At 36.9% G+C, this 24,986-nt stretch overlaps 1 protein-coding gene across 3 annotated transcripts in view; it reads left to right on the top strand.

The window, feature by feature from the left end:
* The window catches only part of ADGRL2 (adhesion G protein-coupled receptor L2), a 223,424-nt gene extending 201,794 nt beyond the window's left edge, over positions 1–21,630 (top strand). Inside the window, exons 17-23 of one of the 3 annotated variants that reach the window (XM_054979622.1) lie at positions 4,662–4,753; positions 6,778–6,946; positions 10,459–10,587; positions 11,998–12,094; positions 15,856–15,984; positions 16,986–17,003; positions 19,544–21,630. In XM_054979622.1, coding sequence (XP_054835597.1) covers positions 4,662–4,753; positions 6,778–6,946; positions 10,459–10,587; positions 11,998–12,094; positions 15,856–15,984; positions 16,986–17,003; positions 19,544–20,298 — 1,389 coding nt within the window. In that variant the 3' untranslated portion in view covers positions 20,299–21,630. Of the gene's footprint in view, positions 1–4,661; positions 4,754–6,777; positions 6,947–10,458; positions 10,588–11,997; positions 12,095–15,855; positions 15,985–16,202; positions 16,285–16,985; positions 17,004–19,543 lie in introns of all 3 variants that reach the window. The other 2 variants (XM_054979621.1, XM_054979620.1) reach the window with 2 other exon arrangements.
* Positions 21,631–24,986: the final 3,356 nt, after the last annotated feature.

The following is a 24,986-nucleotide window of genomic DNA, read 5'->3' as shown; positions in this document are numbered from 1 at the left end:
TGACAGAAGGAATATTAACAATTTGAGATATGCAGATGACACCACACTACTAGCAGAAAACAGTGAAGACTTGAAACAACTACTGATGAAGGTTAAAGGAGAAAGCGCCAAAGCAGGATTACAGCTGAACATAAAGAAGACAAAAGTAATGACCACTGAGGAAATATACAATTTTAAAGTTGACAATAAGGAAATTGAAATCGTTCAAGATTTTCTATTCCTTGGCTCGATCATTAACCCAAAGGGAGACTGCAATGAAGAAATCATGAGAAGATTGAGACTTGGAAGAGCAGCTGTGAGGCAGCTAGATAATATTCTTAAAGATAAAGATGTCTCTGGGACCCAAGACCAAGATAACCCAGACTATGGTATTCCTCACTGCCATGTATGAATGTGAAAATTGGACTGCAAAGAAAGCTGACAGGAAGAAAATTTATTCATTTGAAATGTGGTGCTGGAGGAGAGTTCTGCAGATACCACGGACAGCCAAAAAGACAAATAAGTGGGTACTAGATCAAATCAAGCCTGAATTCTCCCTAGAAGCTAAAATAACAAGACTAAGGCTATCGAACTTTGCGTACATCATGAGAAGACAAGATTCTCTGGAAAAGTCAATAATGCTTGGAAAAGTGGAAGGCAGTAGGAAAAGAGGAAGACCTAAAACGAGATGACTTGACTCAATAAAAGAAGCCACATCCTCTAGTTTGCAGGATCTGAGCAAGTCTGTTAATGATAGGACATTATGGAGATCTTTCATTCATAGGGTCACCGTAGGTCAGAGGTGACTTGACGGCATATAACACACACACGACTGGAAAAATAGTTTTGGTACAGATATAGTACATGTATTTTAGAGGTTATTTAGTGCAGTCTGCAAGTAGCCTTCTATGGCCACAATCCAATAACGACTTAAGAACGTTGTTTGTTTATGCATATCTAATTCTGTGTAGAATTGTGGCCAACTATATGCTTCTTTGTGCCTACAAAGGATAGCAGTTGACTTTTCCTGCAGACTCCATGCCTATGGGCACCAGGGTTATTATATCAATGAAGAGAATGCCTGTAAGTAATAAGCAGAAAACCATTAGTATGCCTGAAATGATTTAATGAAAGCTTGGATCATGACACGTCAGGAGCTGTTCTTATCATTTGGACAGCTCCATCTGCATCTTTAATAATTAATTAAGTTCAGGGAGAGTTCAGCTTGCACGCTCATTTAGAAGCCTTCTTCAGAGAACACCTCTCTGGCTGCTAGTCCCAGGGAGAAATAGGCTTCTGCATGGCTAAGAGCAAAGATCTGGAGATACAAGAGCAATTTAGAGCTGCATTTGCCAGGTAACAAAAGCTCCAGGGAGGACAAACAGGGTCAGAACATGTGCAGTTCAGTTAGGTTACTTCAGAGTGGTGTTCCTGTTCTTCTGTCTTATCATATCCATGTCAGCACTTCAGGCTGTGTGGAATGAATTTTAAGCGGCTAAGCTCAGGTGAACGTGATTCAATTGAGCGGGTTGATGGCTATAAAACAGACAGGGTGCTCTTGTAAGCTCTGGTCAGAAGAGGCTGCATTTTGACTTCTGTTTGTTCCATATTCATTTATTCAAAATGGGTTGGTTATAGTTCATGGGAGGCTTCTCTGAAGGATCTTCACCAACCTGATAAATTACAGGTGTAAATTTTACTGATACAGTGGTTTTCAGCTCAAAACTCTTTCTTCAACTGAGAAGTCTATTGCTTTTCTACATAAAAGAGGTATTATTGCCCTTCAGTTACACCATCTGGTCAAACAGAGATTTACCACTTTGATGATGATAAAGTATTTTTTTTAATCATCTGTAATGAGAAAATTGGTTTCTACTTGAGTATAATGGAAATTTCTTTTTATATATATAATTCAAAAGAAGAAAAAATAACAATGAACAATATACAAAGGAACAAAAACAGAATTAACAACAGAACACTCAAACTAACAGAAGACTTCTCCTCTTCATCTTCTTACCACTTAAAATACCCTACACTCGACAATCCATATTCAACACTTCACACTCAACACCACATTCATCATTATAGTCACCATTATATTTAACATTTTTGATTACTAATTTAACAATTGATCTATTTCACTGACAATTATTCTTAGTTTTTCTTAGTTTTCAACTACATAATCTGAAAAAACCATTTCCATTTTTTCAAAAATTCGTGGATTGGTCCATTATGCATATAAGAAGTTAGCCATTGACGTATGTTCATACAATTTATTCATACATTCAGTCACATCTCGGCAAGATTCTGCCTTCCTTCTGTATAATGGAAATTTTTGAAAGTTAGCAATTGTTCCAGTTATATGGAGAGGGGTATCTAAAATTTTATATTGATCAAATCCAACATAAGTGAAATTTCCAGAATGTGACAAAGCTCTGTGCTTTGATCCTGGTATATAAATATATGTACAGCCCAGTCAGTTTGTCAGTGATACTGCCATTTATTTATTTAATTCATTATTATCATTTGTACCTCCAAACAGTAGACAACATACCAAAACAATAAACGCAATAAACCATTGTCAGAGGCTGAGATAAGGGCAGTTAGTAAAACTGAAGGAGTATGCAGCACCCATTTGCACCAATGTTCATATCGGTAAAGATCTTACTTACTTATGGAACTTAGGATATGTGCATAAATCTCATCACAAGGGAAACGAATGTTTCATCATGAAAAGCATTACAAAATAAAGTTACCTCATGGTAAAGGCACCACATAAAATTGGTTCATTAGACCAATTAGAATCAGACCTTGTTCCATTTTTATATATTCATATCATATAATGAACACTAAATTATCCAGATAATATTTGCTTCTAAAACAGCAAAAAGCTTTCTGCTATTCAAATTGCATCTTTTCAAGGAAGTAGGTACCATCAGGATATAATACTGCAAATTACTAGAAGTATTCTATAGAAAATGGTCCTACATTAAGAAATTAAGTATGCTACATACCTTTTCTTTTAAAAAAACACTACAAATATGTGTAATTAACTGGATAAGAATGATGAAAATCAGTAGAATGGGGAATAAGCAAATTTTTTCTTTATATAGTTCTATTTTTCATAAACTGCCCTTAAATTGGAAGAGCAAATCATGTACTATGAGTGCATTATTTTTCAGCAAATTCCCCTGTACTTTCTCTGTTCCATGTTATAAGATAAAATGGCAAGCTGCCCAATTTCTTTCACTCCTGAATGTATATTGGAGAGCATATTATTTAAAATAACTTATTTCCCCCCCTCCAATGTCTAGACTGATATACAAGGCGGATGCATCTTCTCAGTGGTTTGTTCTCTGTCACTTTTTTAAAAGCAAAAAAACCTGAATAATTTTTCAATAGGTACCTTGAGCATAGAAAATCAGGATGTCTGAATATTGTTTTCAGATAGTGAATTAGTCTTCTTTGGTTTGGTGATGTTTTAAATTATATCATATTTCACAGAGATGTGGAGAGCAAGTATCATATGTTCTGTTGTCATAGTTACTTTGCTGGGGAACTGCAGTTCTTTGCTGTTTTCTTAAAGAGACTTTCATTTTCACTAACCATCATATTCAGTTCAGGAGCTGGGTTCAGACTTTATTTTTTCTTTATTTTTTCACATTTTTAACACAGGCTGCAAAATATTTTGTGCCATTCGTTACTCATTTCACATGTTTGTCTTGAGTCTTTTTGAGAGGAACAACTAGCGGCAGCCCAGGTTTGCCATTGCCTAATTTGTGAAACAGCCAGAGGCTCTAAAACCTGGAGTGGCAAGTTCAAGTTATTGTGAAAAAGTGAGCTCTTTGGGGTGGGAAACCAAGATTCTATCCTTCTGCTTTTCTCTTTTCTGTCCGAAATTTTTGCCATCACTAGTCTGAAAAACAGATGATATCTTCTGGAGGAAACATTTACTTCACCTAGGCTGGAAATTATACACACACACACACACCCCTTTCCTGTTTTTATTGTCCTTTATTTTTTTTTCCTACTGAGGTTCCAATAAACTCACAAGGCCATCTCCTTTCACTGTAATTGATTATTATTCTTTGTTCAACTGCTCCCCTTTCTTTGCTTGCAAAATAATTGGTTGAATTCGTACATCCTGTCTCTTCCACCAGTGGACCTTCTGCTGGCAAAAAAGCCTCTGCTGACAGAAGTGGGAGGGGCCGCAATTTCTCCTGCTTCCTCCTTTTCCTTGCAGCACCCGGTGCCATGTGGGTTTGTCGTCCTAGTGGGGTCCCTGCCCTATTCTGTTTTCAGGGATCACAGGAAGTTCTTGGGAGAAGGAGAAAACAAAGTACTCATGGTTTGCAGATGCCAGTGATCAAGTAAACTGATACAAAAATGTTGTAATAGTTTCCTAAGAGCATTTAACCGTCAAGGAGAATGAAGTAAGAATATAAACTTAAGCTGAAACAATTGTTAGGGAACATGCAAAGCAATATAAGATGTGCACTGAATACTTTTGACAATTCTTGATCTAATACTTATTTGCAACAGCTTTGTAGAATTAAGAAGCTGTTCTGTCACCAGCCCACCAAATATGCTATAAATTTCCCCTTTCTGTTTAGTCTAGAGCATCATCATTACTCAACCTGTTACTTGAAATAGTTTAATTTCATTGGTATCTGTTTTGACAGCTGAATCTTATCTTCCTGGTGATCACACTGTGCAAAATGGTGAAGCACTCAAACACTTTGAAACCAGACTCCAGCAGGTTGGAAAATATTAAGTAAGTGCTTTGTGTTCAAATCCAAGAACTGTGATTATTTTCTGATGGTTCAAACTGATTGAAAACTGCCCTCCATTAGGAACACATGACTTTGTCCCTCAGCAACCATAGTTGTGGCCACTGCAAAGAAAACATCATCAGTTTCTGCTTTCGTCACATTTGTTGCTATAATGTCATAGGCAAGGTCAAAATTAAGTAAGTCCTGCCTGGCGCAGCTTTCAAAAAATTGTTTTGGTGCCCTTGCATAAATTCCACAGCAATGTAGGAACTTAAAACATAGTTCCAAATGATGTTCCTATTAGCATGGCTGATGTTGTTCTGCTGAGTTTGTTTTGTTATATTATTCTCCACAGTTAAAGATTCGCAGCAGTTTTCCTGCTTATAATTCTCTTCCCGAGAGAATTTACTTCTATTTCTAATGTTATTGAAGATTATCTGATGCTTTTCATGCTAATTTAACAAATGTTTACCCTGCTACAGTAAAAGCATTACAGATCCCATTTCTGGAGAGTAGTGTGATTGGTTAATATAGTTAATAAAAATCTGATAGTGGTGGATCACAGTTTAGGTCACAAGTTGGCAACATAAGGTTTTCTGTCCCATCTCTAGCTCACACCACCTTTGTATGGATGCTTCGTTTTTCTTATGAAGGAAACTTTTGTGGGTCTGAATAAAAGCCATTGCTCTTACATAGCCAGCCCATTAATTAGTTCTGTATGGTTTTTTTTTATCATAAACACTATTACTTGGAAGTAAGCTCCACTGAAATAATTGGGCCTTAGAAGTAAAATGTAGTTAGGGCTGAACTCTTGAATAGTAACTAAGCTCAGGGATAGTTTTGCAGCCAAGCTAACTAGATGTTGCTTAGATAGGTCACAGTATCAGCTTCATTGCATGTTGCATGATAAGAGAGAGAGAGAGCTAATCGTTAGCATCTCTCTCTTTTCTTCCTTCTTCTTTCTGTCTTCTCATCCACACCAGTAATTACCGTGTTTGTGATGGCTACTATAATACGGACTTACCTGGGTAAGATAGAACCCTATATTAACAAATTTCAAGCATGATTTTTTCTTTTAAACTTTGCAACTTTGGACAGTTTTGTGGATTGTCCATGAGTTTAATTAATTACTTTAGAGATACCTAATTTGCTAAACTATTTTTAACAATTATATGCCTTTTGTTATTTTAAACTGCTTGCGTCTGCACTTTGACTTCTCTAATTTTTGTATAAAATTACTAAAATGCTTTCTTATTTATTTCTATTTAAATTCTGTCTAATAATTTTGTTTCTCTTTTCTGCTTATAATGCTTTCTAGCTATGAAGATAATAAGCCATTTATCAAGTAAGATCATTAGTTAGATGTGGAATGCACTGAATAAAATCCCTTTCCCACCTCATTCTGCGCTGTTCTCTGAAATTCTTTTTTCCCACCTGAAACTTACTCATGACTTAATGTCCTTTAAAGACTTCCTTTTGTGGATCAATCCATGTATTTGTCGCATTTCAGTGAGGCACTTTCATATGAAAGTTAGATCATGTAGCATCAGTTTTAGCTGAGCTTATCAGAATCTTGAAGCTTTAGGTTATCTGCTTTTGATCTGCCATTTGTATGTTCATGATAATTTGTGTGTGTGTGTGTGTGTGTCAGATGCAAGCACAGTTGTTAAAATATGAGTTTCTGTTACCAGTTAAACTAGGTTTTTCATTCTCTGCTTGAAAAAGAAAATAGATAAAGCAGGAGTACAGCAGAGTCTTACGGTCCACCTTTGCATTTCAAATTAGTTCTGGTCATTTTTTACAGTCAAGACGTAAGGAGATGGCCCACTGCTGTTTTCACAGGAGATGAAAACTACCAAATTGAATTGTTCTTCCTTTAATAGATAAAAGGTTAAATCTAAGAGTGTTTTACATTTGAATATGTATGCTCATAAAAGTCAATGCAGGAAGTAAAATGTTAATATGTGAGTTTGCCGTATGCATTCTTTTTCATCAATGTGATTAAAAGCAATGTTTTTTTTTTCAGGTCCTGGGTTTTAGGTGCATTTGCTCTCCTGTGTCTTCTTGGCCTAACGTGGTCTTTTGGGCTGCTTTTTGTCAACGAAGAGACCATTGTGATGGCATATCTCTTTACAGTATTTAATGCCTTCCAAGGAATGTTTATTTTCATCTTTCATTGTGCACTCCAAAAGAAAGTGAGTCATTACACAAATACATTTTCTCTTTCTCATATTCTTTTCCAGAATATCTCAGCTAAGTTTAAAATGGGTTTTTAGGTCAAAATAGTGGGTACAGAAAATAACTTGCATCCTATTTCAGCCACTCTTTTCTCAGTGTCGTTTTCACACTGGAATAGGTTGTGATTTTGATGTAACTTTTACCCATTAATCTTTTTCTTGTGATAGCCTTCCAGTGTGGTCAAATTAAAAGTTACCACATCACATGGATTTTGATTCTGTGATGATCATAATAGTAATTTTAATTTTTGATCCATTGCAAACAGATTGATTGCTGATGTAGTAAAGGTTGTGGAAGTTAAAAAAGAAAAAATGGTAATGGTTGGGGAAGTAAGCAGTTTGTGGCACAGGATCATAATGGGTTATATAGATAGTTGAAAATGAGAACAGGAAATACATGGTAAACTATATTCCCTTTAAACCTTCTTAGCCAGTCAAAAGGAAAAAATAATTAAAATTAGTTTGCCTTGCTCTACAAATGTTCATGGCACTAATACATAGAACAGAAAAATTAGTTAAAATGAGCTATAGCAGATATATATATATAGATATAGATATATAGATATAGATATATATGCACACACCAACCTTCAGAAATATTGATGGGTGAGGCACTGCTAGCTATTGATCAACCTCTGTGGCACAGCTTCTATCTAATACCTCAGGGTAATTTAGGAGAATGTTCACCACCAGAAATTTTGCTTCTTACCAGAAATTAGACTCAAACAGGTTAATGGGAAAAGATATTTCTCTCTCTGCTTACCAAGTGCAGGTTTTGATCATAGCATTATAAATTCATTTTAGATATAGGTTTTTAAAAAACTTGTTTTGTGCCAACCTTTTGATGTCAAATAGAAAACTTCAGTATGTGTGAAATATGGCTTTCCATAAAAGAATAAATAATGGCAGCTTCCAGTGTCTTCTATTCAAATAGCAGTCACTATGCAAAAATTGCTATATCTTTATATAAGCAGCATTCAGGTATCACTGGTTCCATTGTTTAGAATCAAGAAACAAACCAAGTTTGCTAAAGTGCTCAATTTTAACATCACAGCAAATTTGTTCAATTTCAGTGCAGTGTATGATGGGAGAGAAGAGAGAGGTCACAAGCCAGAGGATTTCCTGGCTCTTCTCATCACAAATACGCCATGGCTTGTTCATAACATCTGAATGCAGCCATTGTCAAATGAGTTACAGAGAGAGATGAAAATGAGAATCCTCAAAGCTGAACATACTGTTACCTGTGCCAAAGCAACCCACTACTTAATTTTTATTCCAGATGCAATGCAAAACTTTTGATTTCCATAAGTAAAAACTAATATCATACCCAGATGTTTACAAGAGAGTTAGGAAAGCGGAAGCAGATGAAACAACAAAGGAAGGGTATAAGAAAACACAAAAAAGAATATCTATTATTGAGGTCTCATAAATGCTATATTAGCCATACTAGAACAAATTATTTACATTAGGCATTTTTCTAGAGGTTTTTAAAAGAGAAGATGTTGAAATACTGCCCTTTCTGATTCACAGGGCATTTTAATGAATTTGACTGAATATTTATTGAAAATTGGCTGTGTTTTAGGAAGCGAGTCAGAAGCAGCCTTTGGAAAGTGTAGTATTTCAGAGTTTTCTTGCCATCCGATTTTTGTGTGGCATCCTTTTTATACATTTCTACAAAAATGTTTAGGTCACAAAATAGAGGGAATACTCAATTGAGTAGAGATATTCTTTGGCATCAGAACGAGGAATGAGTAGAATCCAGGAAACATTTTAAGAAGAAATACTATAGATATAAATCGTTTCAAGTGTAATTTATTACAAAATGCTGTTTTTTTAAAGAAAAAATTATATAATCCAGAGGCATGTAGCTTTTTAAATTTCTTATTAGAGTCGTGCACTGTTTTTTTCTGTTACGTGGAATCAGCAGAAAGCAATATTGAAGTGCCAGTCAAGTATGAAGAACCTTCATCTAGCACAAGATGATTCATACCTGAACGAACATTCGGGTTGCCATTTAATGTTTAAAAGCTACAGTGTCTTTCACTAGATATCATTCAACCGCTGTATACATAGCTAATGCAGACTTTTTATTCTGTTATTACTAGTTGGTCAGTAAATTGAACAGAGAAATAGAATTGTGAAAGTGAAAACTATTATGTTTCCAGTTCTGACAAGATGATAGGGCTGTTACTTCCTTCAGTTTTGAACAGGCTATAATTTAGAAATAATGACAGTGGAATGTGCTGCACCGACAGATAATGTACATTCGCAGCAGTAGAGACATTAGGCAAAATCAGCCCCGGGGAGAGGTACTTGGGTAAAAAGAAACAGTTTCTGGTCATATGCTTTTCTGATTTCTAGTGTGCTTCTGTGGTAGTTAAAATATGTTAATCTCAAGATCCCTTCTGTGGCAGTTAAAATACATTAATCTCAAGATCCATGTTTTCTTAATGTTCTAGTGTAGTATTGTACAGTATTGTTGTACAGTAACTTCCATAAGTTTAGGGATTCACATGTTTGTGATTTTAACCAACCATATCGAGCTTAAAATTTGTTTCTGGGATCCCAAATAAGATCGCATCTTTTGCTCAGGACTATTTGAACAACCCCCCATTACAGTCTTCTTTGTGTTTGCAGGCAGATTTTCCCTTAGCCTGGCAAAGTAGACAGTGCTGTTATTGAACAGCCACCAAAGAAGGGGATGTCACCCAAACCAGCTTCAAAGTAATCACAGGTTTTGACCTTGACATTTTGATCAAGCTACTTCTGTACAATAAAGTAACAGCATCTTTCATTAAAGATCCGATAGTGCCAAACCACAGTGAGTTGAGGATGATTTCGCCTTCTCTGGACCTTTGTGAACGTAGAGCTTTCATGGCTGTTACTACTCCTCACACCCCATTTTGGACATTAAAAGTACAATTAAATTTATAATTGTTATCAGTGTAAATATTCAACAAGTGGCATGAATAAATGTTAATATGGCTTTTCAGTTATCTTAAAGCTCCCTTCCCTATAGATGAAAGGCTAATTGCAGCCTTCACTTCTCCTTAGTTTATTCGATATGATCACATTACATGGAACAGGTGTGAATGCATCACAGGACGAGAAATTCTTCTTATAGTTCACTTCTAGATTCTGGTGGTGTTTGGTTGCAGTCAGGAGGCTGCTAAATGGAGGACAAATATGCATGAATTACTTAAAATGAAGCTATCTGCAGTTCAGGCAGCATGAGTATATACCTGCATTTGAGAATGGCTTGGAAATTTGAAGTGGTGTCATTCCAACTCATCTCAAATAATACTGTTTGTCATCAATATTTGTTTAACTAGAAATCTAAGTCTGATCCCATTATGAAGAACCTTCATATTATCTTCCAAATCTCTACAGCAGGGTGGATTAGAAATGCCAGTTTTAAAAAAATGAAAGCATGAATGTATATGTTTATAAGCCCTGTTACTCACTTACAGGTACGGAAGGAATATGGAAAGTGCTTCAGACATTCTTATTGTTGTGGAGGATTACCGACAGAGAGCCCGCACAGTTCAGTAAAAGCATCAACTACAAGAACTAGTGCTCGCTATTCCTCTGGCACACAGGTAACAAAGATTTTGACAACATCCTTTAATGACAGCATCTTTTAATTAACCTTACATATAAAAAGCCCATTGAGATGTACAGATACACTAATTGTCTTCTTATTATAGCAATCCAGATGACAATAACACACTTTCGTATTCTGGACTTGATTACTAAACATTCCTCTCAAGTTTTTACATTGATAGTGGAAAGATAATTTTTAAAAACAGTGAATCCTGACTGAGGGCTTCTTCCCACTTGTGGCTGTACAGTGTTGAGGCTTATATCTTTTTTGTAATGTATGAACAGTCAGATATGAGAACAAGTTAAGCTTTTGGTAACACACTTTCAGGAATATTTGCCAAATTCATATTTCACATGTAATGTCACACTGTACAGATGAACATGTCTGACTATTTCCTGGAAATTTCCCTGTATGCATAATAAGGCTACAATTACGGAAAGAACAGCAACAGCAAGAATACTGGTTGTGTTTAGATAGAATATATACTGCTGTAAACAATAAATCCCAACTTTGTGTTAAAAAGTTTTTTCACACATAGCTACTGAGTTCAGCTAATTTTTCCTTATCTCTTCCATTCTGTTCATGAAAGGAAGGATATTTTCCCCCTTTTTATCAACAAAGACATTATCAGAAAGAGCATTTTCCCTTCTTTTATCAAAATGCCACAGCCTCACAGACTCTCATCCAGGGTTCAACTTGAACTAGGGCTTAGTTTCATGCCCATGTTCAGCTCTGGAATGTGCAACCTAATTATCAAGAATATATGTTATGACCCTTTTCAGTTTAATAATTACATATAATGCTTTCCCCAACATGTTTGAATTACCAGAACCCATTCTCCCTCCCTCCGCTTCTCCCTGAATCTCTGCCTTGTAGGGATGCAGGAAATGTTTAGGGCAGGGGCAACAGAATCTTCTTTCTTCTGTTCTCTCTCCAGCTGGGGGGAGAACTTTCGTGTTCAGCTTTCTACCCACATGGAAGTGCCATAAGTGAGCAGTATCTTACAAGCAGGGAATGGGAGGATCAGAAGCTGATTTCCTATCAGCTGGGACTTGGCTTCTGCTGAATCTCCCCTTAAACTTTCCTGTGTCCTAGCACAGCAAGGCTAAGAGGCAAGGAAGTGCTAGGAGATCAGAACCTGACTCCCTACTGATCCTCAGGTCAGCTGTGAGCTGGTTTCTAACGACTGGCATCTGCACACTTATTCAGCAGCTGTTCAGTTTGATCAGTGCATGGTGGGCATAACCTTGATTCACTCCCAAAATTTGCAGAATCCCTACTCTCCAGTATTTTAGCCGTAATAACACACAAGGAGAATGCAATACAAAGGCAGATTAAAAGTGACAAAATGTGTCAGTCTGCTTCTTGAAATGTGACAATTATGTTCAATTTACTTTGTTAACAGAGTCGAATAAGAAGAATGTGGAATGACACTGTGAGAAAACAATCTGAATCTTCCTTTATCTCAGGTGATATCAATAGCACTTCAACACTTAATCAAGGTCAGTTATTGCACACATTTTACTCTACTTTGTTTATTTTTAAAAAAATAAATCAACAGAATTTTATTAGATACAAATTGAGAAGAATGGTGTTGGAAATGGTTAAAACAAATGTCTGGAATAGGTGCACAGAATATGTACATTGAATAATGGAAATGTGCATGAGCATGCACATATACACACAGGCTGTTCAAAAGCTATTTAAATCTGCCTTCAATGCATTTAAAATCTGGTTCCCTCAGCCTCTATTCTTAGGATAGGAGCTGACATTCTCATTCATGGAAAGTGTATTTAAATAAGTCTCATCAATAATTTAACTTAAAAGCAAGAACATAATTTTAAACCTTTGCTAACCTTTGTAGTCTAAAACTGAAACAGAACAACAAGTGCAGTAACTTTTTAAATGCATTAGATTTCCATAAGGGCAACATTTTGCCTGTGAAATCAAACTAAGATCAGCTCTATACAAAAGACATCTGTAAAGATTTTTTTTCTGTATAGTTTTGATCATGTCTGTAACACAGCATTTGTCTGCCACATGACAATCTGAGAGGGGGGAAAACAGCCACGTAGACTAGATTTAAGACCTCTGGATACAGATTTATCATTGTAACTTGAATTAATGTTTGTAAAGCCTTCACATCTCTTCCTATAGGTTTACTAAATGATACTGAAGGCCTGTCCACTATCGTGCAGGCATATATATTAAAAGACAACCGAACTTTTTCACTGGCTTGCTTCCTTGCCAGATCTTTTCACAGAGGAAATGTAGTGCTAATGGGACAATAGTGAGCCATAACATGTTTATCCAAAAGCTGCCTCATTACTTCTTTCCCTAAAATCTAAATCTAGGTTATAAGAAGTGGTGCCTCCCAGGTAGTTGTAATGAGAACAAAACCAGTGTTTTACTGTTGCTGTTAGTTTTTCACTTGCTGTATTGATAAGATTGATCCCAAGACTTACTATCCTCCAAGAAACCCCAAGCAATCAATGGCCACTTGGTCTGATTTTAAAAATTGCCTCTGGCTTCTAGATTCTCCTTTTGCAAATGTAGGATTCTTACAGTGCAAACACGAAATGTGAAACACTGGAGCAAGAGCTCCATTGCATTTCAGATCTCTCACAACCACAAAGATTCCTTTCACATTTCATGTAGAAAATAGTTTTGCACATGCAAAATGATGTAGTTTTGTAGTTTCTCCCTCATCAAAGTAAATGGAAAACTCCACATTCATAAGAGCTTGATGTGCACAGCATGCACAGATTTCTGAATTGGCACGATAGTTGTATATATACCCGTTACTGTTCCATATAGAGAGCTTTACAAGCCTTTTTTCTCAATTTTCCCTGCCCCCAAATCTCAAATTACTCTCAGAAACACAAGGCTGCTTAGTAAACTTAATAACTAAAGGCTGCTTAATACCTTATGTTTCTGTGTGTCTGTATTCTTCATGGTAAATACATGATATGCCTTTTCCAAAAGACGTATGATTCTGGTATGCACCACAGGGAAGTGCCAACTGTTTGCAGTCCTCTGTATCATGTTACCCATATGGGAAAACACATTTTTCTGATGTACGTGAAACTACATCTCCTACATCCCAAACTATTGCACTGCCTTCCTTGCCTGATTCTGTCTGATCCCAGGCACATAGCTCAACTAAAATCGATGAACTGACCCCTGACTTTCTGGCAAAATGGATACAGGACTAGAAAAAAGGGACTTGTTTGGATGTTATCCTTCTCAGGTTATCCCTTACCCTTCTGCTTGAGAAAAGAGTATGCAGTTCAAGCTGTACCATGTTTATTGGAACACAGTATCTCCCTATTCCCATAACAGAAAGGTCTCAGTGCTTTTCTAGCTAGAGAAGCAGGGTTATAAGATACTGAATTTAAATAAACATGATCCAATGATGTTCAGATGTTATTTGCTCCCCATGATAAGAAAGTAGGATAAGACTGAAACACTTAATACGTTGACATTTTTTTCCTGAACACTAACATCCACATAGGCCCTAGAAGAAACATTTATTGTCAGTAAAATACATCGCCTCTGCTTTCTTAGCCAGCAGAAGCTTTTCCTGCTGGCAGACTGGTTGCATTGACAGCATCTCATAACTGTAGTGTCTGCTGTGTTGAGCTAGCTTGGTGTCAACACACCCTAACAAAAACATTTGGACATGTCCAGCTCCCACATGTCCAGCTCCCACTAATTTTAGCATGGCTTGTAAAGGAGAAGTTCCCACATGCTCCATACTTGAAGGCAAGACTTGTGGCTTTTGAAATTTATTTAATGGAACTATTCCACCAGGATTAAGGAATGAGAATCAATGTTTATTCCACTACTGCACAATTAAGATGACAGTGATGGGGGAGGGGGAAATGTGGAACCATGTTAAATTATGTTCATTTGCTAAAATGAACACTCAGTCGAAAGTTTGTGATATACTACAGTGGAAGATTACTTGAACTGCCCTTTCTTATATGTAGATTGCATTTTTAAAAAGATCTGTGAAAATCAAATAAATGAAACCAACACCAAATAAGATTAACATAATCTGTCAGTAAAGCAATTCCCCGAACTCCGGGATTTTTTGCTACCTACAGTAATAATATTTTGAGTAGTGATAAAGGCATTAATATTTAAAATGTAATATCTGCCACCATTGCCAGAATGAGAAGCTAATCAATTTAAATTTTGTATGTAAATTTTTAGACTGTGCTCTATCTCATTTTGGACATGTAATATATTCAGACAAGATCAACCCCTCTTTATGCATTCTCATACTGCTCAGTAGAATAGCACCTTCACCTAACTCTTATATATGTTCACAAAGCCTATCAAAGACTATAATCTAATTTTATGTCCTGTTGACAAGTGTGTTCATTTAAGAGACCCAAGATCCATGTGGGTTTCTAGAGGCTGGTTCTTAAGATATTATTTTGAAACTTTGTCTGGTTATTTAGACACTAATGCAAAAAGTGTTGATGCATTTGGACTGAAATGGCTAAAATAGCTGTTCTTGCTTTCAGTGTGCTCATTTAAGATTATTATTGCTGAGAGAACAGACGTATCTTAAAGATAGCTGATGTTTTTTAAAAAAAATCGTTGCAGATAATATTGCAGCATGGATCCATTTATCCTGCAAGAATATGTGAATTATGTGAATGATTTACTTGCTGTCCTGTTCCCCCCCTCCACCCTCAGCATGTGCTGTTTTGCATATAATGAGAGAGGCTTCATGCAGCTTGTGATCAACTTACTTTTGGCTGAGAAAGTTGTGTGTGTGTGTGTGTTTTTTTAACCTTGCTCTACTTTTACTTAAATTAGAAATAAACTCTGATGTTTCCATCAGATTGTCCAGTGCCTCTAAATTAACACACTTTTGATTTCTCTATTCTGGTGCCTATCCATGCTTAGGGTTACAGACATTAAGTTGTAACATCTTAAAACAGAACATTGGGTCTTTCTGTATTTAATTGCTATTCTTGTTTTAACAGCGACTTTGTATAAATTAGCAAATGTCGTTCTCAGCAGGTGTTTACTTTAGGGATTTGGACGGCACCTGTGAATTACTGAAATCTAACTACATTTTTACTCTCTTCCTTCAAATTAGTAGTTCAAATACATTCAGAAATGTTCATCTGAATTAAATTTGACAAGAGATACACGACTCATGATGAAACAAAAAAATATTTTATTGGAACTGTCAGAATCAAATTAAAGAGCTGATGACTCTCTTTCTGTTTCTTTGCTTTAGGAATGACTGGCAATTACCTACTAACAAACCCTCTTCTTCGACCGCACGGCACTAACAATCCTTATAACACATTGCTCGCTGAAACGGTTGTATGTAATGCCCCTTCAGCTCCTGTGTTTAACTCACCAGGTGTGCCCACACTTTGGGTTATGTTGATTTTGCATATGTGATATTTTGCTCAGCGCCCCTTCCTTTAATGTAGTTGGGGACCTAGAACTGCCTTCAGAATGCCTCTTCCTCGAGAAGTACTGCTAATAATGCCAGGCTTGTAAAACTGCACTATATTATAGTGATAATGCGTTTGCCATAATAGTCGTTGCCAATAATCATCCATGTTTTTAACACAGGTGGCATAAATCTTAATATACTATTACAGGACTGACACCCCATGGTCCGAGAGCCCATCTTCAAGATATATATCACTTAGAGGTATCACATCTATGCAATATAAATTAATCAAAAGCTTGCTGAAAACATTATGCTTCTGGAGTTGATTAGACAATTTAAACCCACACAAGGCATCTTGACATCTGGATTATCCTGGTGTGGAAAACTGTAACCAGAGTCATATTTAGAGGCAAACTATAGTATAGTGCAGCTTTATGTAAGTTTTTCTTTTCCCTAGGAGAGCGATCAGGCAGTGCTTAGAATTAGAAGAGCATAGATCTGTGGGATGTATGGCCTTAATCCCGACTGCACCACCAGCAACAATATTTTTAAGATGGGGTGTGTTTTCTACTGTGCTAAGAGCATTTGTCTCCCAACATTAAATTTCTCTGATGCCTTATACGGCTGCTGGGAAATTAATCCATCACTGCAGGCAGACACACTTGCACACACTTATACATAGGTAAAGGGTTGCCAGAGCCTCATCACTAACTTACTTGTACTATACTATACTGTCCAACTGCTTGTCTTTAGCCACTGAATCAATTCTCAAATTATTTTTTTTAATAATTAGTTGAATAAGAGTCCGTATTGTAATTGAAATTTTGTGTTAATGTTAAGCATGTTCTTTTTAAAAAACAAACCTATTGTTACATGTCAGATTTCCTTATTTTTTTAAAAAGTGAACTGCAGTTTCTGTGTTCATTCTCGTGTTTTCTTACTTTCCTTATGCTTTCCTCTAGCAACCTACAGAGAGACAAGTATGGGAGTAAAACTTAACTTTGCCTATCAAATGTAAATTTTTTCAGCATGATTTTTAATGGGCACAATTAAAACATAACTAGCGGTCATGAAGTAGACTCAGCGGGCAAGTGGTTCACAATTTGCAAATGAATGTTTCCCCATTCAAACAGTACATGTGTACTGCTTTTTGGGAAAGGAAAAAAACCATAAGAAGTCTGTAGCAAGCCCTCTTGGTAAATGAGGATCTCCAATGCTGAAATAATTTGCTGCTAAAAACCAGAGCACCGTTGAGCAGAAATGCTTGATAATTGACTTGTGTTTTCACATTCCCACCATAATCTTGCTACAGGCTATGAAAAGACTTCAAGTGAATTACCTGATCATGGGCAGCTAAACTTGCCTCTCTAAAACCAGTTGAAGTATATTTGAGTGTGCTTAACTCTGCAGTATATCATAGAAAATTCATTTTGGATTATTAAATATGCTTTGATATCTCCTTAGCAGAGGATAAAGAATTAGATTATTTTTAAAAGAGAGAGAGAGCGAGAAAGCCTTCATAGGGGAAATTAATACCGGCATGTAGTCCATGTGTTGGCTGTCTCTTATAAATGCCATATGTAACATATGGATAAGCTTTTTCAAGAGAGATCTAGGAACATATATGAAATTACCCAACTACAAAAAAGTTGTTTAATCAAAGTTTAGAGAAGCTTTTCAAAGAATTGCCATCTTTTTGACTAATTCAGTACACATGGGTGGCTGGAAAACACAATACAAGATTAGCAGCAGCTCTTGTACTTCCAAAATTAGCATTCTGTAACCAACCAAAAAAGTAACTTTTGGGCATAAATCCAATCTTTCTTTCTAGCTTTATAAAAATCAACTTTGAATTTTCTTGATTAAGCTGCAGCTTTAAGCGCAGGCTGAAAGTAAATCACAAAATGTTCTTAGACACACTTTAAAAAAATCACTTTTCTTTCTGTATAACTACTCCAAGCCTTGCATATAATGCAGCAGCCTCACAGTGGTCAGTTTCATTCCAACAACAGTACCTCATTCTTGCTTGAGTTTTCCACACATTTCTCTAAAATAGTATAAGTGATTCTTTTAGGAGAGTTCATTAACAAATCATCTAATTTTCCATGATACACATACCATCCAGTTTCTTTCAAAGTTTTCTTTTTCTTCTTTGCTTGGGAAGCAATTGTGATGTCTTAGTTTACATGTCTTTGTGTCTCTAGTAAAACAAATTTCTTTCTCTTTAGAAAAAGAGCATGTCACCATAAAACTCCAGTTTTTTTTTCTTTCCTAAACTTCTTTTCATCTTTCCAGCAAGACGTATCCAATTTCTCCATTTCTCCAGCAGTTGAAAAATGTCAGCACTTGCTGATTATCTCCTCCCATTCCACAGCTTAATATTTATTCTTTGGTTAATTTCTGTGACCCATGCTTGGAGGAATCCCTAACATTTTTTGACTTCCATGTGCCCATGTTGTCTGTGGGCCTAATTTTAAGTAGACGATGGTGGTTTCATTCAGTGCTGTCACTGTGACTGATGCAGACTGCAGGGCTGCAGGCGAACTTTGACCTTCTGAAGCCTGGGGCCATTGCTGGCAGAGAGAAATGCTATCAAAACAAAAACAAAAATTTACATTAAAAGTGGGAAAAAACTGTTATTGCTAGTAATCTAATTTGTTGAACCCTTGCTCTGACTAAGTTGCTGAGAAGCTCAGTAATTCATCATGTTACAATAAATCATTTTACTTTCTTTTATATATCAGCTACTCTTAGGCCAGATAGCCTGAGCAGACAGACATGATGTGAGTTGTCCAAAGTGAGTCATTCCACCTGCTGTCTTCCGTGTTGTTGGATGGTGCTTGTGGACCCCAGTCCCTTTCGTGTGAGAGGTGGCTGTCTGTGCTTAACATGAAACCTCTGTACTTGTCCATTTTTTTCATTCTTTTCTTTATTCCATCTTCAAAAGAAAACACACACACACAAAAGGAAACTTTAGAAATGCTATTACAGTAGTTGCTTGCCAATTATGTGGGTTTATTGTTACACATTTATCTTCTGTTTTGTATGTGACCTGATTCCTTTTTGTTTTTGTTTGTTTTTGTTTTAATTTAGTGTTGTTTAGGACAAATTCTGTTGATTTTATTTTTCCTGAATCATGGTGTTGTAATTAAAATATAAATGTTTGCAGTTAAATTGCATTGCATTACATATGCAAGGACATGGAGTGACTTTTCTCTTCCTTGTTGGAAGAGTTATATAACTAATGCTAAATTGTTAAATTAGAAACCTTGCATTTACTTTCAAATTTCTAATTTAAAGAAATATTGAAGCTTCATAAAAAGTGTTACTACTGTATAAACTTCTCTCTCTCTTTTATAAGGTACATATCCTTACCGTTGGGAACATCCAATCACCTTAACATTACTCAAGTCTTACTTCCAAGTACAACTTTGTCCTGAACTACATTAAAGATCTTTATAGAATAAGAACCATAGCTTCAGTATAGACACTGACCAAGGGTATCACTTTTCTGTTTCAGGACATTCACTGAACAATGCCAGGGATACAAGTGCCATGGATACTCTACCGCTAAATGGTAATTTCAACAACAGCTACTCTTTGCGCAATGGGGACTATAATGACAGTGTGCAAGTTGTAGACTGTGGACTAAGCCTGAATGATACTGCATTTGAAAAAATGATCATTTCAGAATTAGTGCACAACAACCTGCGGGGCAGCAACAAGAACCACAACCTGGAGCGCACATTACCAATCAAAGCTGTGATCGGCGGGAGCAGTAGTGAAGATGATGCTATCGTAGCAGATGCTTCATCTTTGATGCACAGTGATAACCCAGGCCTGGAGCTGCACCAAAAGGAACTCGAGGCCCCCCTGATTCCCCAACGGACTCACTCCCTTCTGTACCAGCCACAGAAGAAAGTGAAAACGGAAGGAACAGATAGCTATGTGTCGCAGCTGACAACTGAAGTCGAAGACCACCTCCAGTCCCCCAACAGAGACTCTCTCTACACGAGCATGCCCAACCTCAGAGACTCTCCTTATCCAGAGAGCAGTCCTGACATCGAGGAAGACCTCTCTCCCTCCCGGAGGAGTGAAAATGAGGACATTTACTACAAAAGCATGCCAAATCTTGGGGCTGGCCATCAGCTTCAGATGTACTATCAAATCAGCAGGGGAAATAGTGACGGCTATATAATTCCCATTAACAAGGAAGGATGTATTCCAGAAGGGGATGTTAGGGAAGGACAAATGCAACTAGTGACAAGCCTTTAATAGTGTAGCAAAGGAATACTGAAGACCACATGCAAGTATTAAACAGACTTAATTGGCCCCATGCAGGCTCCCTCATATCTGCTTGAAGAGACAATTCTGTTGTCCCTGTGGTTTCTTTCTCCCATGTAACGGAGATGACTGGACCTTGCAGTTCTGTGAATTTTTATAAAACAAAGCTTTGTATATACACAGAGTATACTAAAAAGAATTATTTGTTACAAAGAAAAAAGAGATACCATCAAGGTATTTTAAGATATCTTCTGCTGCTGACATAAAAGAGATTGTGAAATAAACAGACACACACAAAGAAAGTGTTCCAGCCATTTTACTGCAGCAGTTTGTGAACTAAATTTGTAAATATGGCTGCATCATTTTTTTGTAGGCCTGCATTGTATTATATACAAGACGTAGGCTCTAAAATCCTGTGGGACAAATTTACTGTACCTTACTATTCCTGACAAGACTTGCAAAAGCAGGAGAGAGATTCTGCATCAGTTTGCAGTTCACTGCAAATCTTTTCCATTATGGCAAAGATTGAAAACATGTCTAACCACTAGCAATCAAGCCACAGGCCTTATTTCATATATTTCCTCAACTGTACAATGAACTGTTCTCATGAAAAAAATGGCTAAAGAAATTATATTTTGTTCTATTGCTAGGGTAAAAAAAAATAAATACATTTGTGTCCAAATGGAAATATAATTGTCATTAAAATAATTTTAAAGAGTTTGAAGAAAATATTGTGAAACGCTCTTGGTTGCACATATGCTACAAGCTGTTTTTTCTTATACTTGGGTCATAGTACCGTAATATGTTTAAAATGCAAGTTCTTCCCATTTTCACTTCTTTTTCACTGTAAACAGTGTTCTGCTTTAACGTTAGTATTTCTTCTTATGTTTCAAACTTCTTATTGCCAAACAAACATATTTTATGGGGAGAATTCTCTTAGAAGCCAATTAATGCCATGCCTTGCACAAATTTGGTAAAAGTTCTGTGACAGATTATAAATTAGTTCCCACTTCATTCTTTAACTGGGGAGGAGGGTAGGTGGGGGCCAAAAGGGAGGACCCAGGGTATTACTCTCAAAACTTACTGGGAAACAAATGGTGCCTGTCCTTTTTAAGCTAAGAGAAAACATAAATATTACTCTTCCATACTCCTTCTGCCTATATTTAGTAATTAATTTATTTTATGATAAAAGATCTAATTAATTGTACATTGTTTCAGAAAAATTCTGCTTTTTTCATCCCTTTGTGTAAACCTGTTAATAAATGAGCCATCACTAATATCCAATGTAAAGTTTAACACCTGTTTGACAGTAAATAAATGTGAATTTTTTTTCCAAATAGGTAAAATGCGCTTTCTTACCTGTGAGTCATAAGCTCATTTACTGCTGGCTAAATTCTGCTTAGCACTGCTCCTCTACAGTTCTCAATTTATATGTAGAAGACTGGAGTAGGAGCTGTCTATATATCTCTATTGAATAGAGGTCATTGCTGCTACTTGATATTCTAGTCATAGTCACATATGATCAAGATCAGACACACAAGTTCCCATTACAAAAAGTGTGCAGCAGTGTCCTCCATTTACATAACAGATTTTTAAAATTCAAATAGGAATCTGATTTATTAAAAATAAAAAGGTTGCAAACTGTGCAGTCATATTTCAGGCAACTGTAATTATATGGCTATAATTAGCGTTAAAGATAAGCTCTTGTCACAGAGAAAAATACTAATATTGTAGCATTTATAGAAGCACCGTGAATATTCAAGGCCTTGGAAAGATGGTAAATCACTGTGATCTTTTGTGATATGCAAATTAGGTTACTGTTATTACCTCTATTAGCAGATGGGGAATCGAGGCAGGAAGCTGATGCTTTGCCCAAAGCAGTTTATAGCATGTCACCAGCAGAAGCAGGATTTAATTTTAGATGTGCTATTTAGGAACTATTGGTTCATTCCTCTACATTATATTGCCTATAGCATACTTCAGATTCCAGTTTTCATTTCCAGTCATTCGAGTTTAAACAATATACAGACTCTTCATTCTAATTTATTAGTATATTTTTCCTTTTTTTTAATGCTATCCTAGTTGCCAACTGTTTGCTTAATAATTAAAAGACAGTTGGGCACAATCCACTGGAAAGATAAGGGAACACTGTTGAACTGAGTAAAATTTAAACAGAGACATTTCTCAGTAGTCTTTACAGGGTTAATGAGATTTCATCAAAAGGAAGCTTCTGTAACTCACGGCTCCTACATATGCTTCAAGTCGGGCAAATATGTGCTGAGGCTGGACCAGATCAAAATGATTCCCTCAGGCCATCTCGCAAACTTAAAGCAGATTTATTAATTTCTAGCCAGAAAATCATTGCCATTCTGGCCGATCCAGAGCCCTGCATGGTTCTGATGGGCTCATAGCCAGCAGCGGCCTAGATAGCAGGTGCTGACTCTTGTTTCCTGCTGCTGAGTAGCGTGTAAGAGGAAGGGTTTGTTCATACACCAGCTGCTACCACTGAGTGGTAAGACGGGGTGGTAGCTAATGTACTTCACATTGAGCAGCTTTTAGCAGTGTTTCTTCTGCTCCTTTGTCCTGCTGCAGCTGTCCTCTAACTCTGGGCTTCTTGCCCTATATCTATACTTGGGATCTTTTTTTTCATATCTGCTCCTGACTTCCATCCATATTTCCCTATAGCTTCATCAAAAGTGTAAGATGAGTGTGGCATGCCCAGAGGAGCATAACTTCAATACTATCCAGTGCAGCATTTAATATTTTTATTAAAAAATCCAACAGGTTGCCAAAGGGTTGGATCCATGGCTTCCATGAAGTGAAATAGTCTACAGAAGTATTTTAATATCTTTCCCTTTTTATGAAAGCCCCTTGTGTTCTGCTTTCGGAACCGTATGCCAAAGTAAGTAATTAAAAAAGGAAAATAATTCAGCTTACGTGGTCCTCATGCTAGTAATTCAGAAGGAATAAATATAAACAGAGACACTTGGGCTTGATTACACAAGTTTGTGTGGCTTTGGAAACCACTGATTTTCCATTTATTTCTTTGAATGCCATTTCAGGCCTGGAATATGGCAGCCCACTTATGAAAGAAGTTTGGTTACAACCAGGCTCTTGTCCTGACAGAAGTAAAGCCTTCTGGCCCATTTTAGTGCAATCTCTGGCAAACAGGCAGTAAGGGGAGGAAAAACAGTACGTTGAGTAGCAGTGAGGCAGGAATTGTCCTCCCTTGCGGCAGCCCATCTCCCATTTATTTATATACTTGATTTGTAGCCTGCTTTGTCACTGAGGCTCAAGATTAAACAGCCACACAGCATGTTGTTCCAAAGGGATCGTTGGCCTTCAGTGGTGGCGTTTGGAAGACTGCAAGGAGCTGCTGGCAAAGGGGAAACTGAGGCCCTTTTCACAAAGCCTTTGTAAACTTTTGACTGCTGGTTGCCAGTGGATTTTTGTGCCATTTCAACACAACCATTTTGGCTGTCGGTTGCTAATTGTTTTTTTTTTTTACTTTTTCAAATGAAGCTGCTTGTGACCTGTTTGCAATGCAGGACTGAGTCCATTTCTTTGAAAACCTTTTACTTCCATTCTCAAGTGTCCTGTGCATTGTTGATTCACTGCAGTGCACTCTGCAAGGGAGATAGAAACTTTTTTTAAAAAATGAAAGCTGGGAATTCAGAGAACCTGCTATACCTATGATTACAACGCTAGAGTGATAGTTTTATACGGATTATTTTTAAAAAATTGCAAAAGAAGCCCTGCTGGCTCAGGAGTGCGGGGTGTGCAGCCATATCTGGCACCAGCAATCGTGGTGCTGTTAGAAATGGCCTCAGTAATTCATATATGGTACATAAATAAATGTTAATGCTGTTTGAAACAACTGCATCCAGAGAGCTTTACACAAAGTCGAGGCAGCAACAAATAACAACCAGCTTAAAATGGAAATGTGAAACAGGCCTAAGAAAAACAACTTCAGTGAATTCAGTCAATTCACTGAAGAACCATGAGATCCAGTTAATTGTTTCTTTCACTGTCATAAATGTCAAGAATCAACCCATTATCTTTTAATTGGTTAGTAAGTATGTACTTCTTTGCTATGCCCAGAAAATGTTTTGAAGACATAGAATGAAGTTATTTTGCTAAACTAAGATGGCTTGGTGTAGTAAACTGCCCAGGCTGACTGCCTGGGGGTCACTTGGAGCTATCTGGAAAAGAAGGAACAAATGTAATAACTAAATAACCAAAGCATTCTTCAGCAGGTACAATTGGTTTCAATGAACCTACACACACACAAAAATCATACTAAAACTTCACTGGCATTGCAGAACCCCAGTCTATTCCAATTTAGAATGCAGCAAGATTGGGACAAATAGATATTTAAAGGGGTGAGAGTAAAAGACTTGTAGGGGGCATCTCATTTTCCCTCCCCAACTATTTCCTCTTCCCTTTCCCTGAAAGTCACTGTAGACTGTCCCCTTTTTCCTCTCCCCTTTCTTTCCGTCTTTCTCACCAGCCACATCCCACTTATTTGCTACTTCTCTTCAGCTTTCCCTCACACCAACAGGCCTCTTTGTAGGAAAACTCTGTATGGTTCCCTCTGCTGGGCTGGGCCAGGTTAGGTTGCACAATGCTAACTGCCACTCCCAGCTGCATCGTGGGGAACCTGTTGTGGGGACATTTTG

The sequence above is a fragment of the Eublepharis macularius genome, chromosome 5 (genome assembly GCF_028583425.1).
Source record: "Eublepharis macularius isolate TG4126 chromosome 5, MPM_Emac_v1.0, whole genome shotgun sequence".
Classification (NCBI taxonomy): Eukaryota; Metazoa; Chordata; class Lepidosauria; order Squamata; family Eublepharidae; genus Eublepharis; species Eublepharis macularius.
The sequence above is the reverse complement of the archived record's forward strand: the minus strand, read 5'-3'. Positions and strand labels throughout refer to the sequence as shown.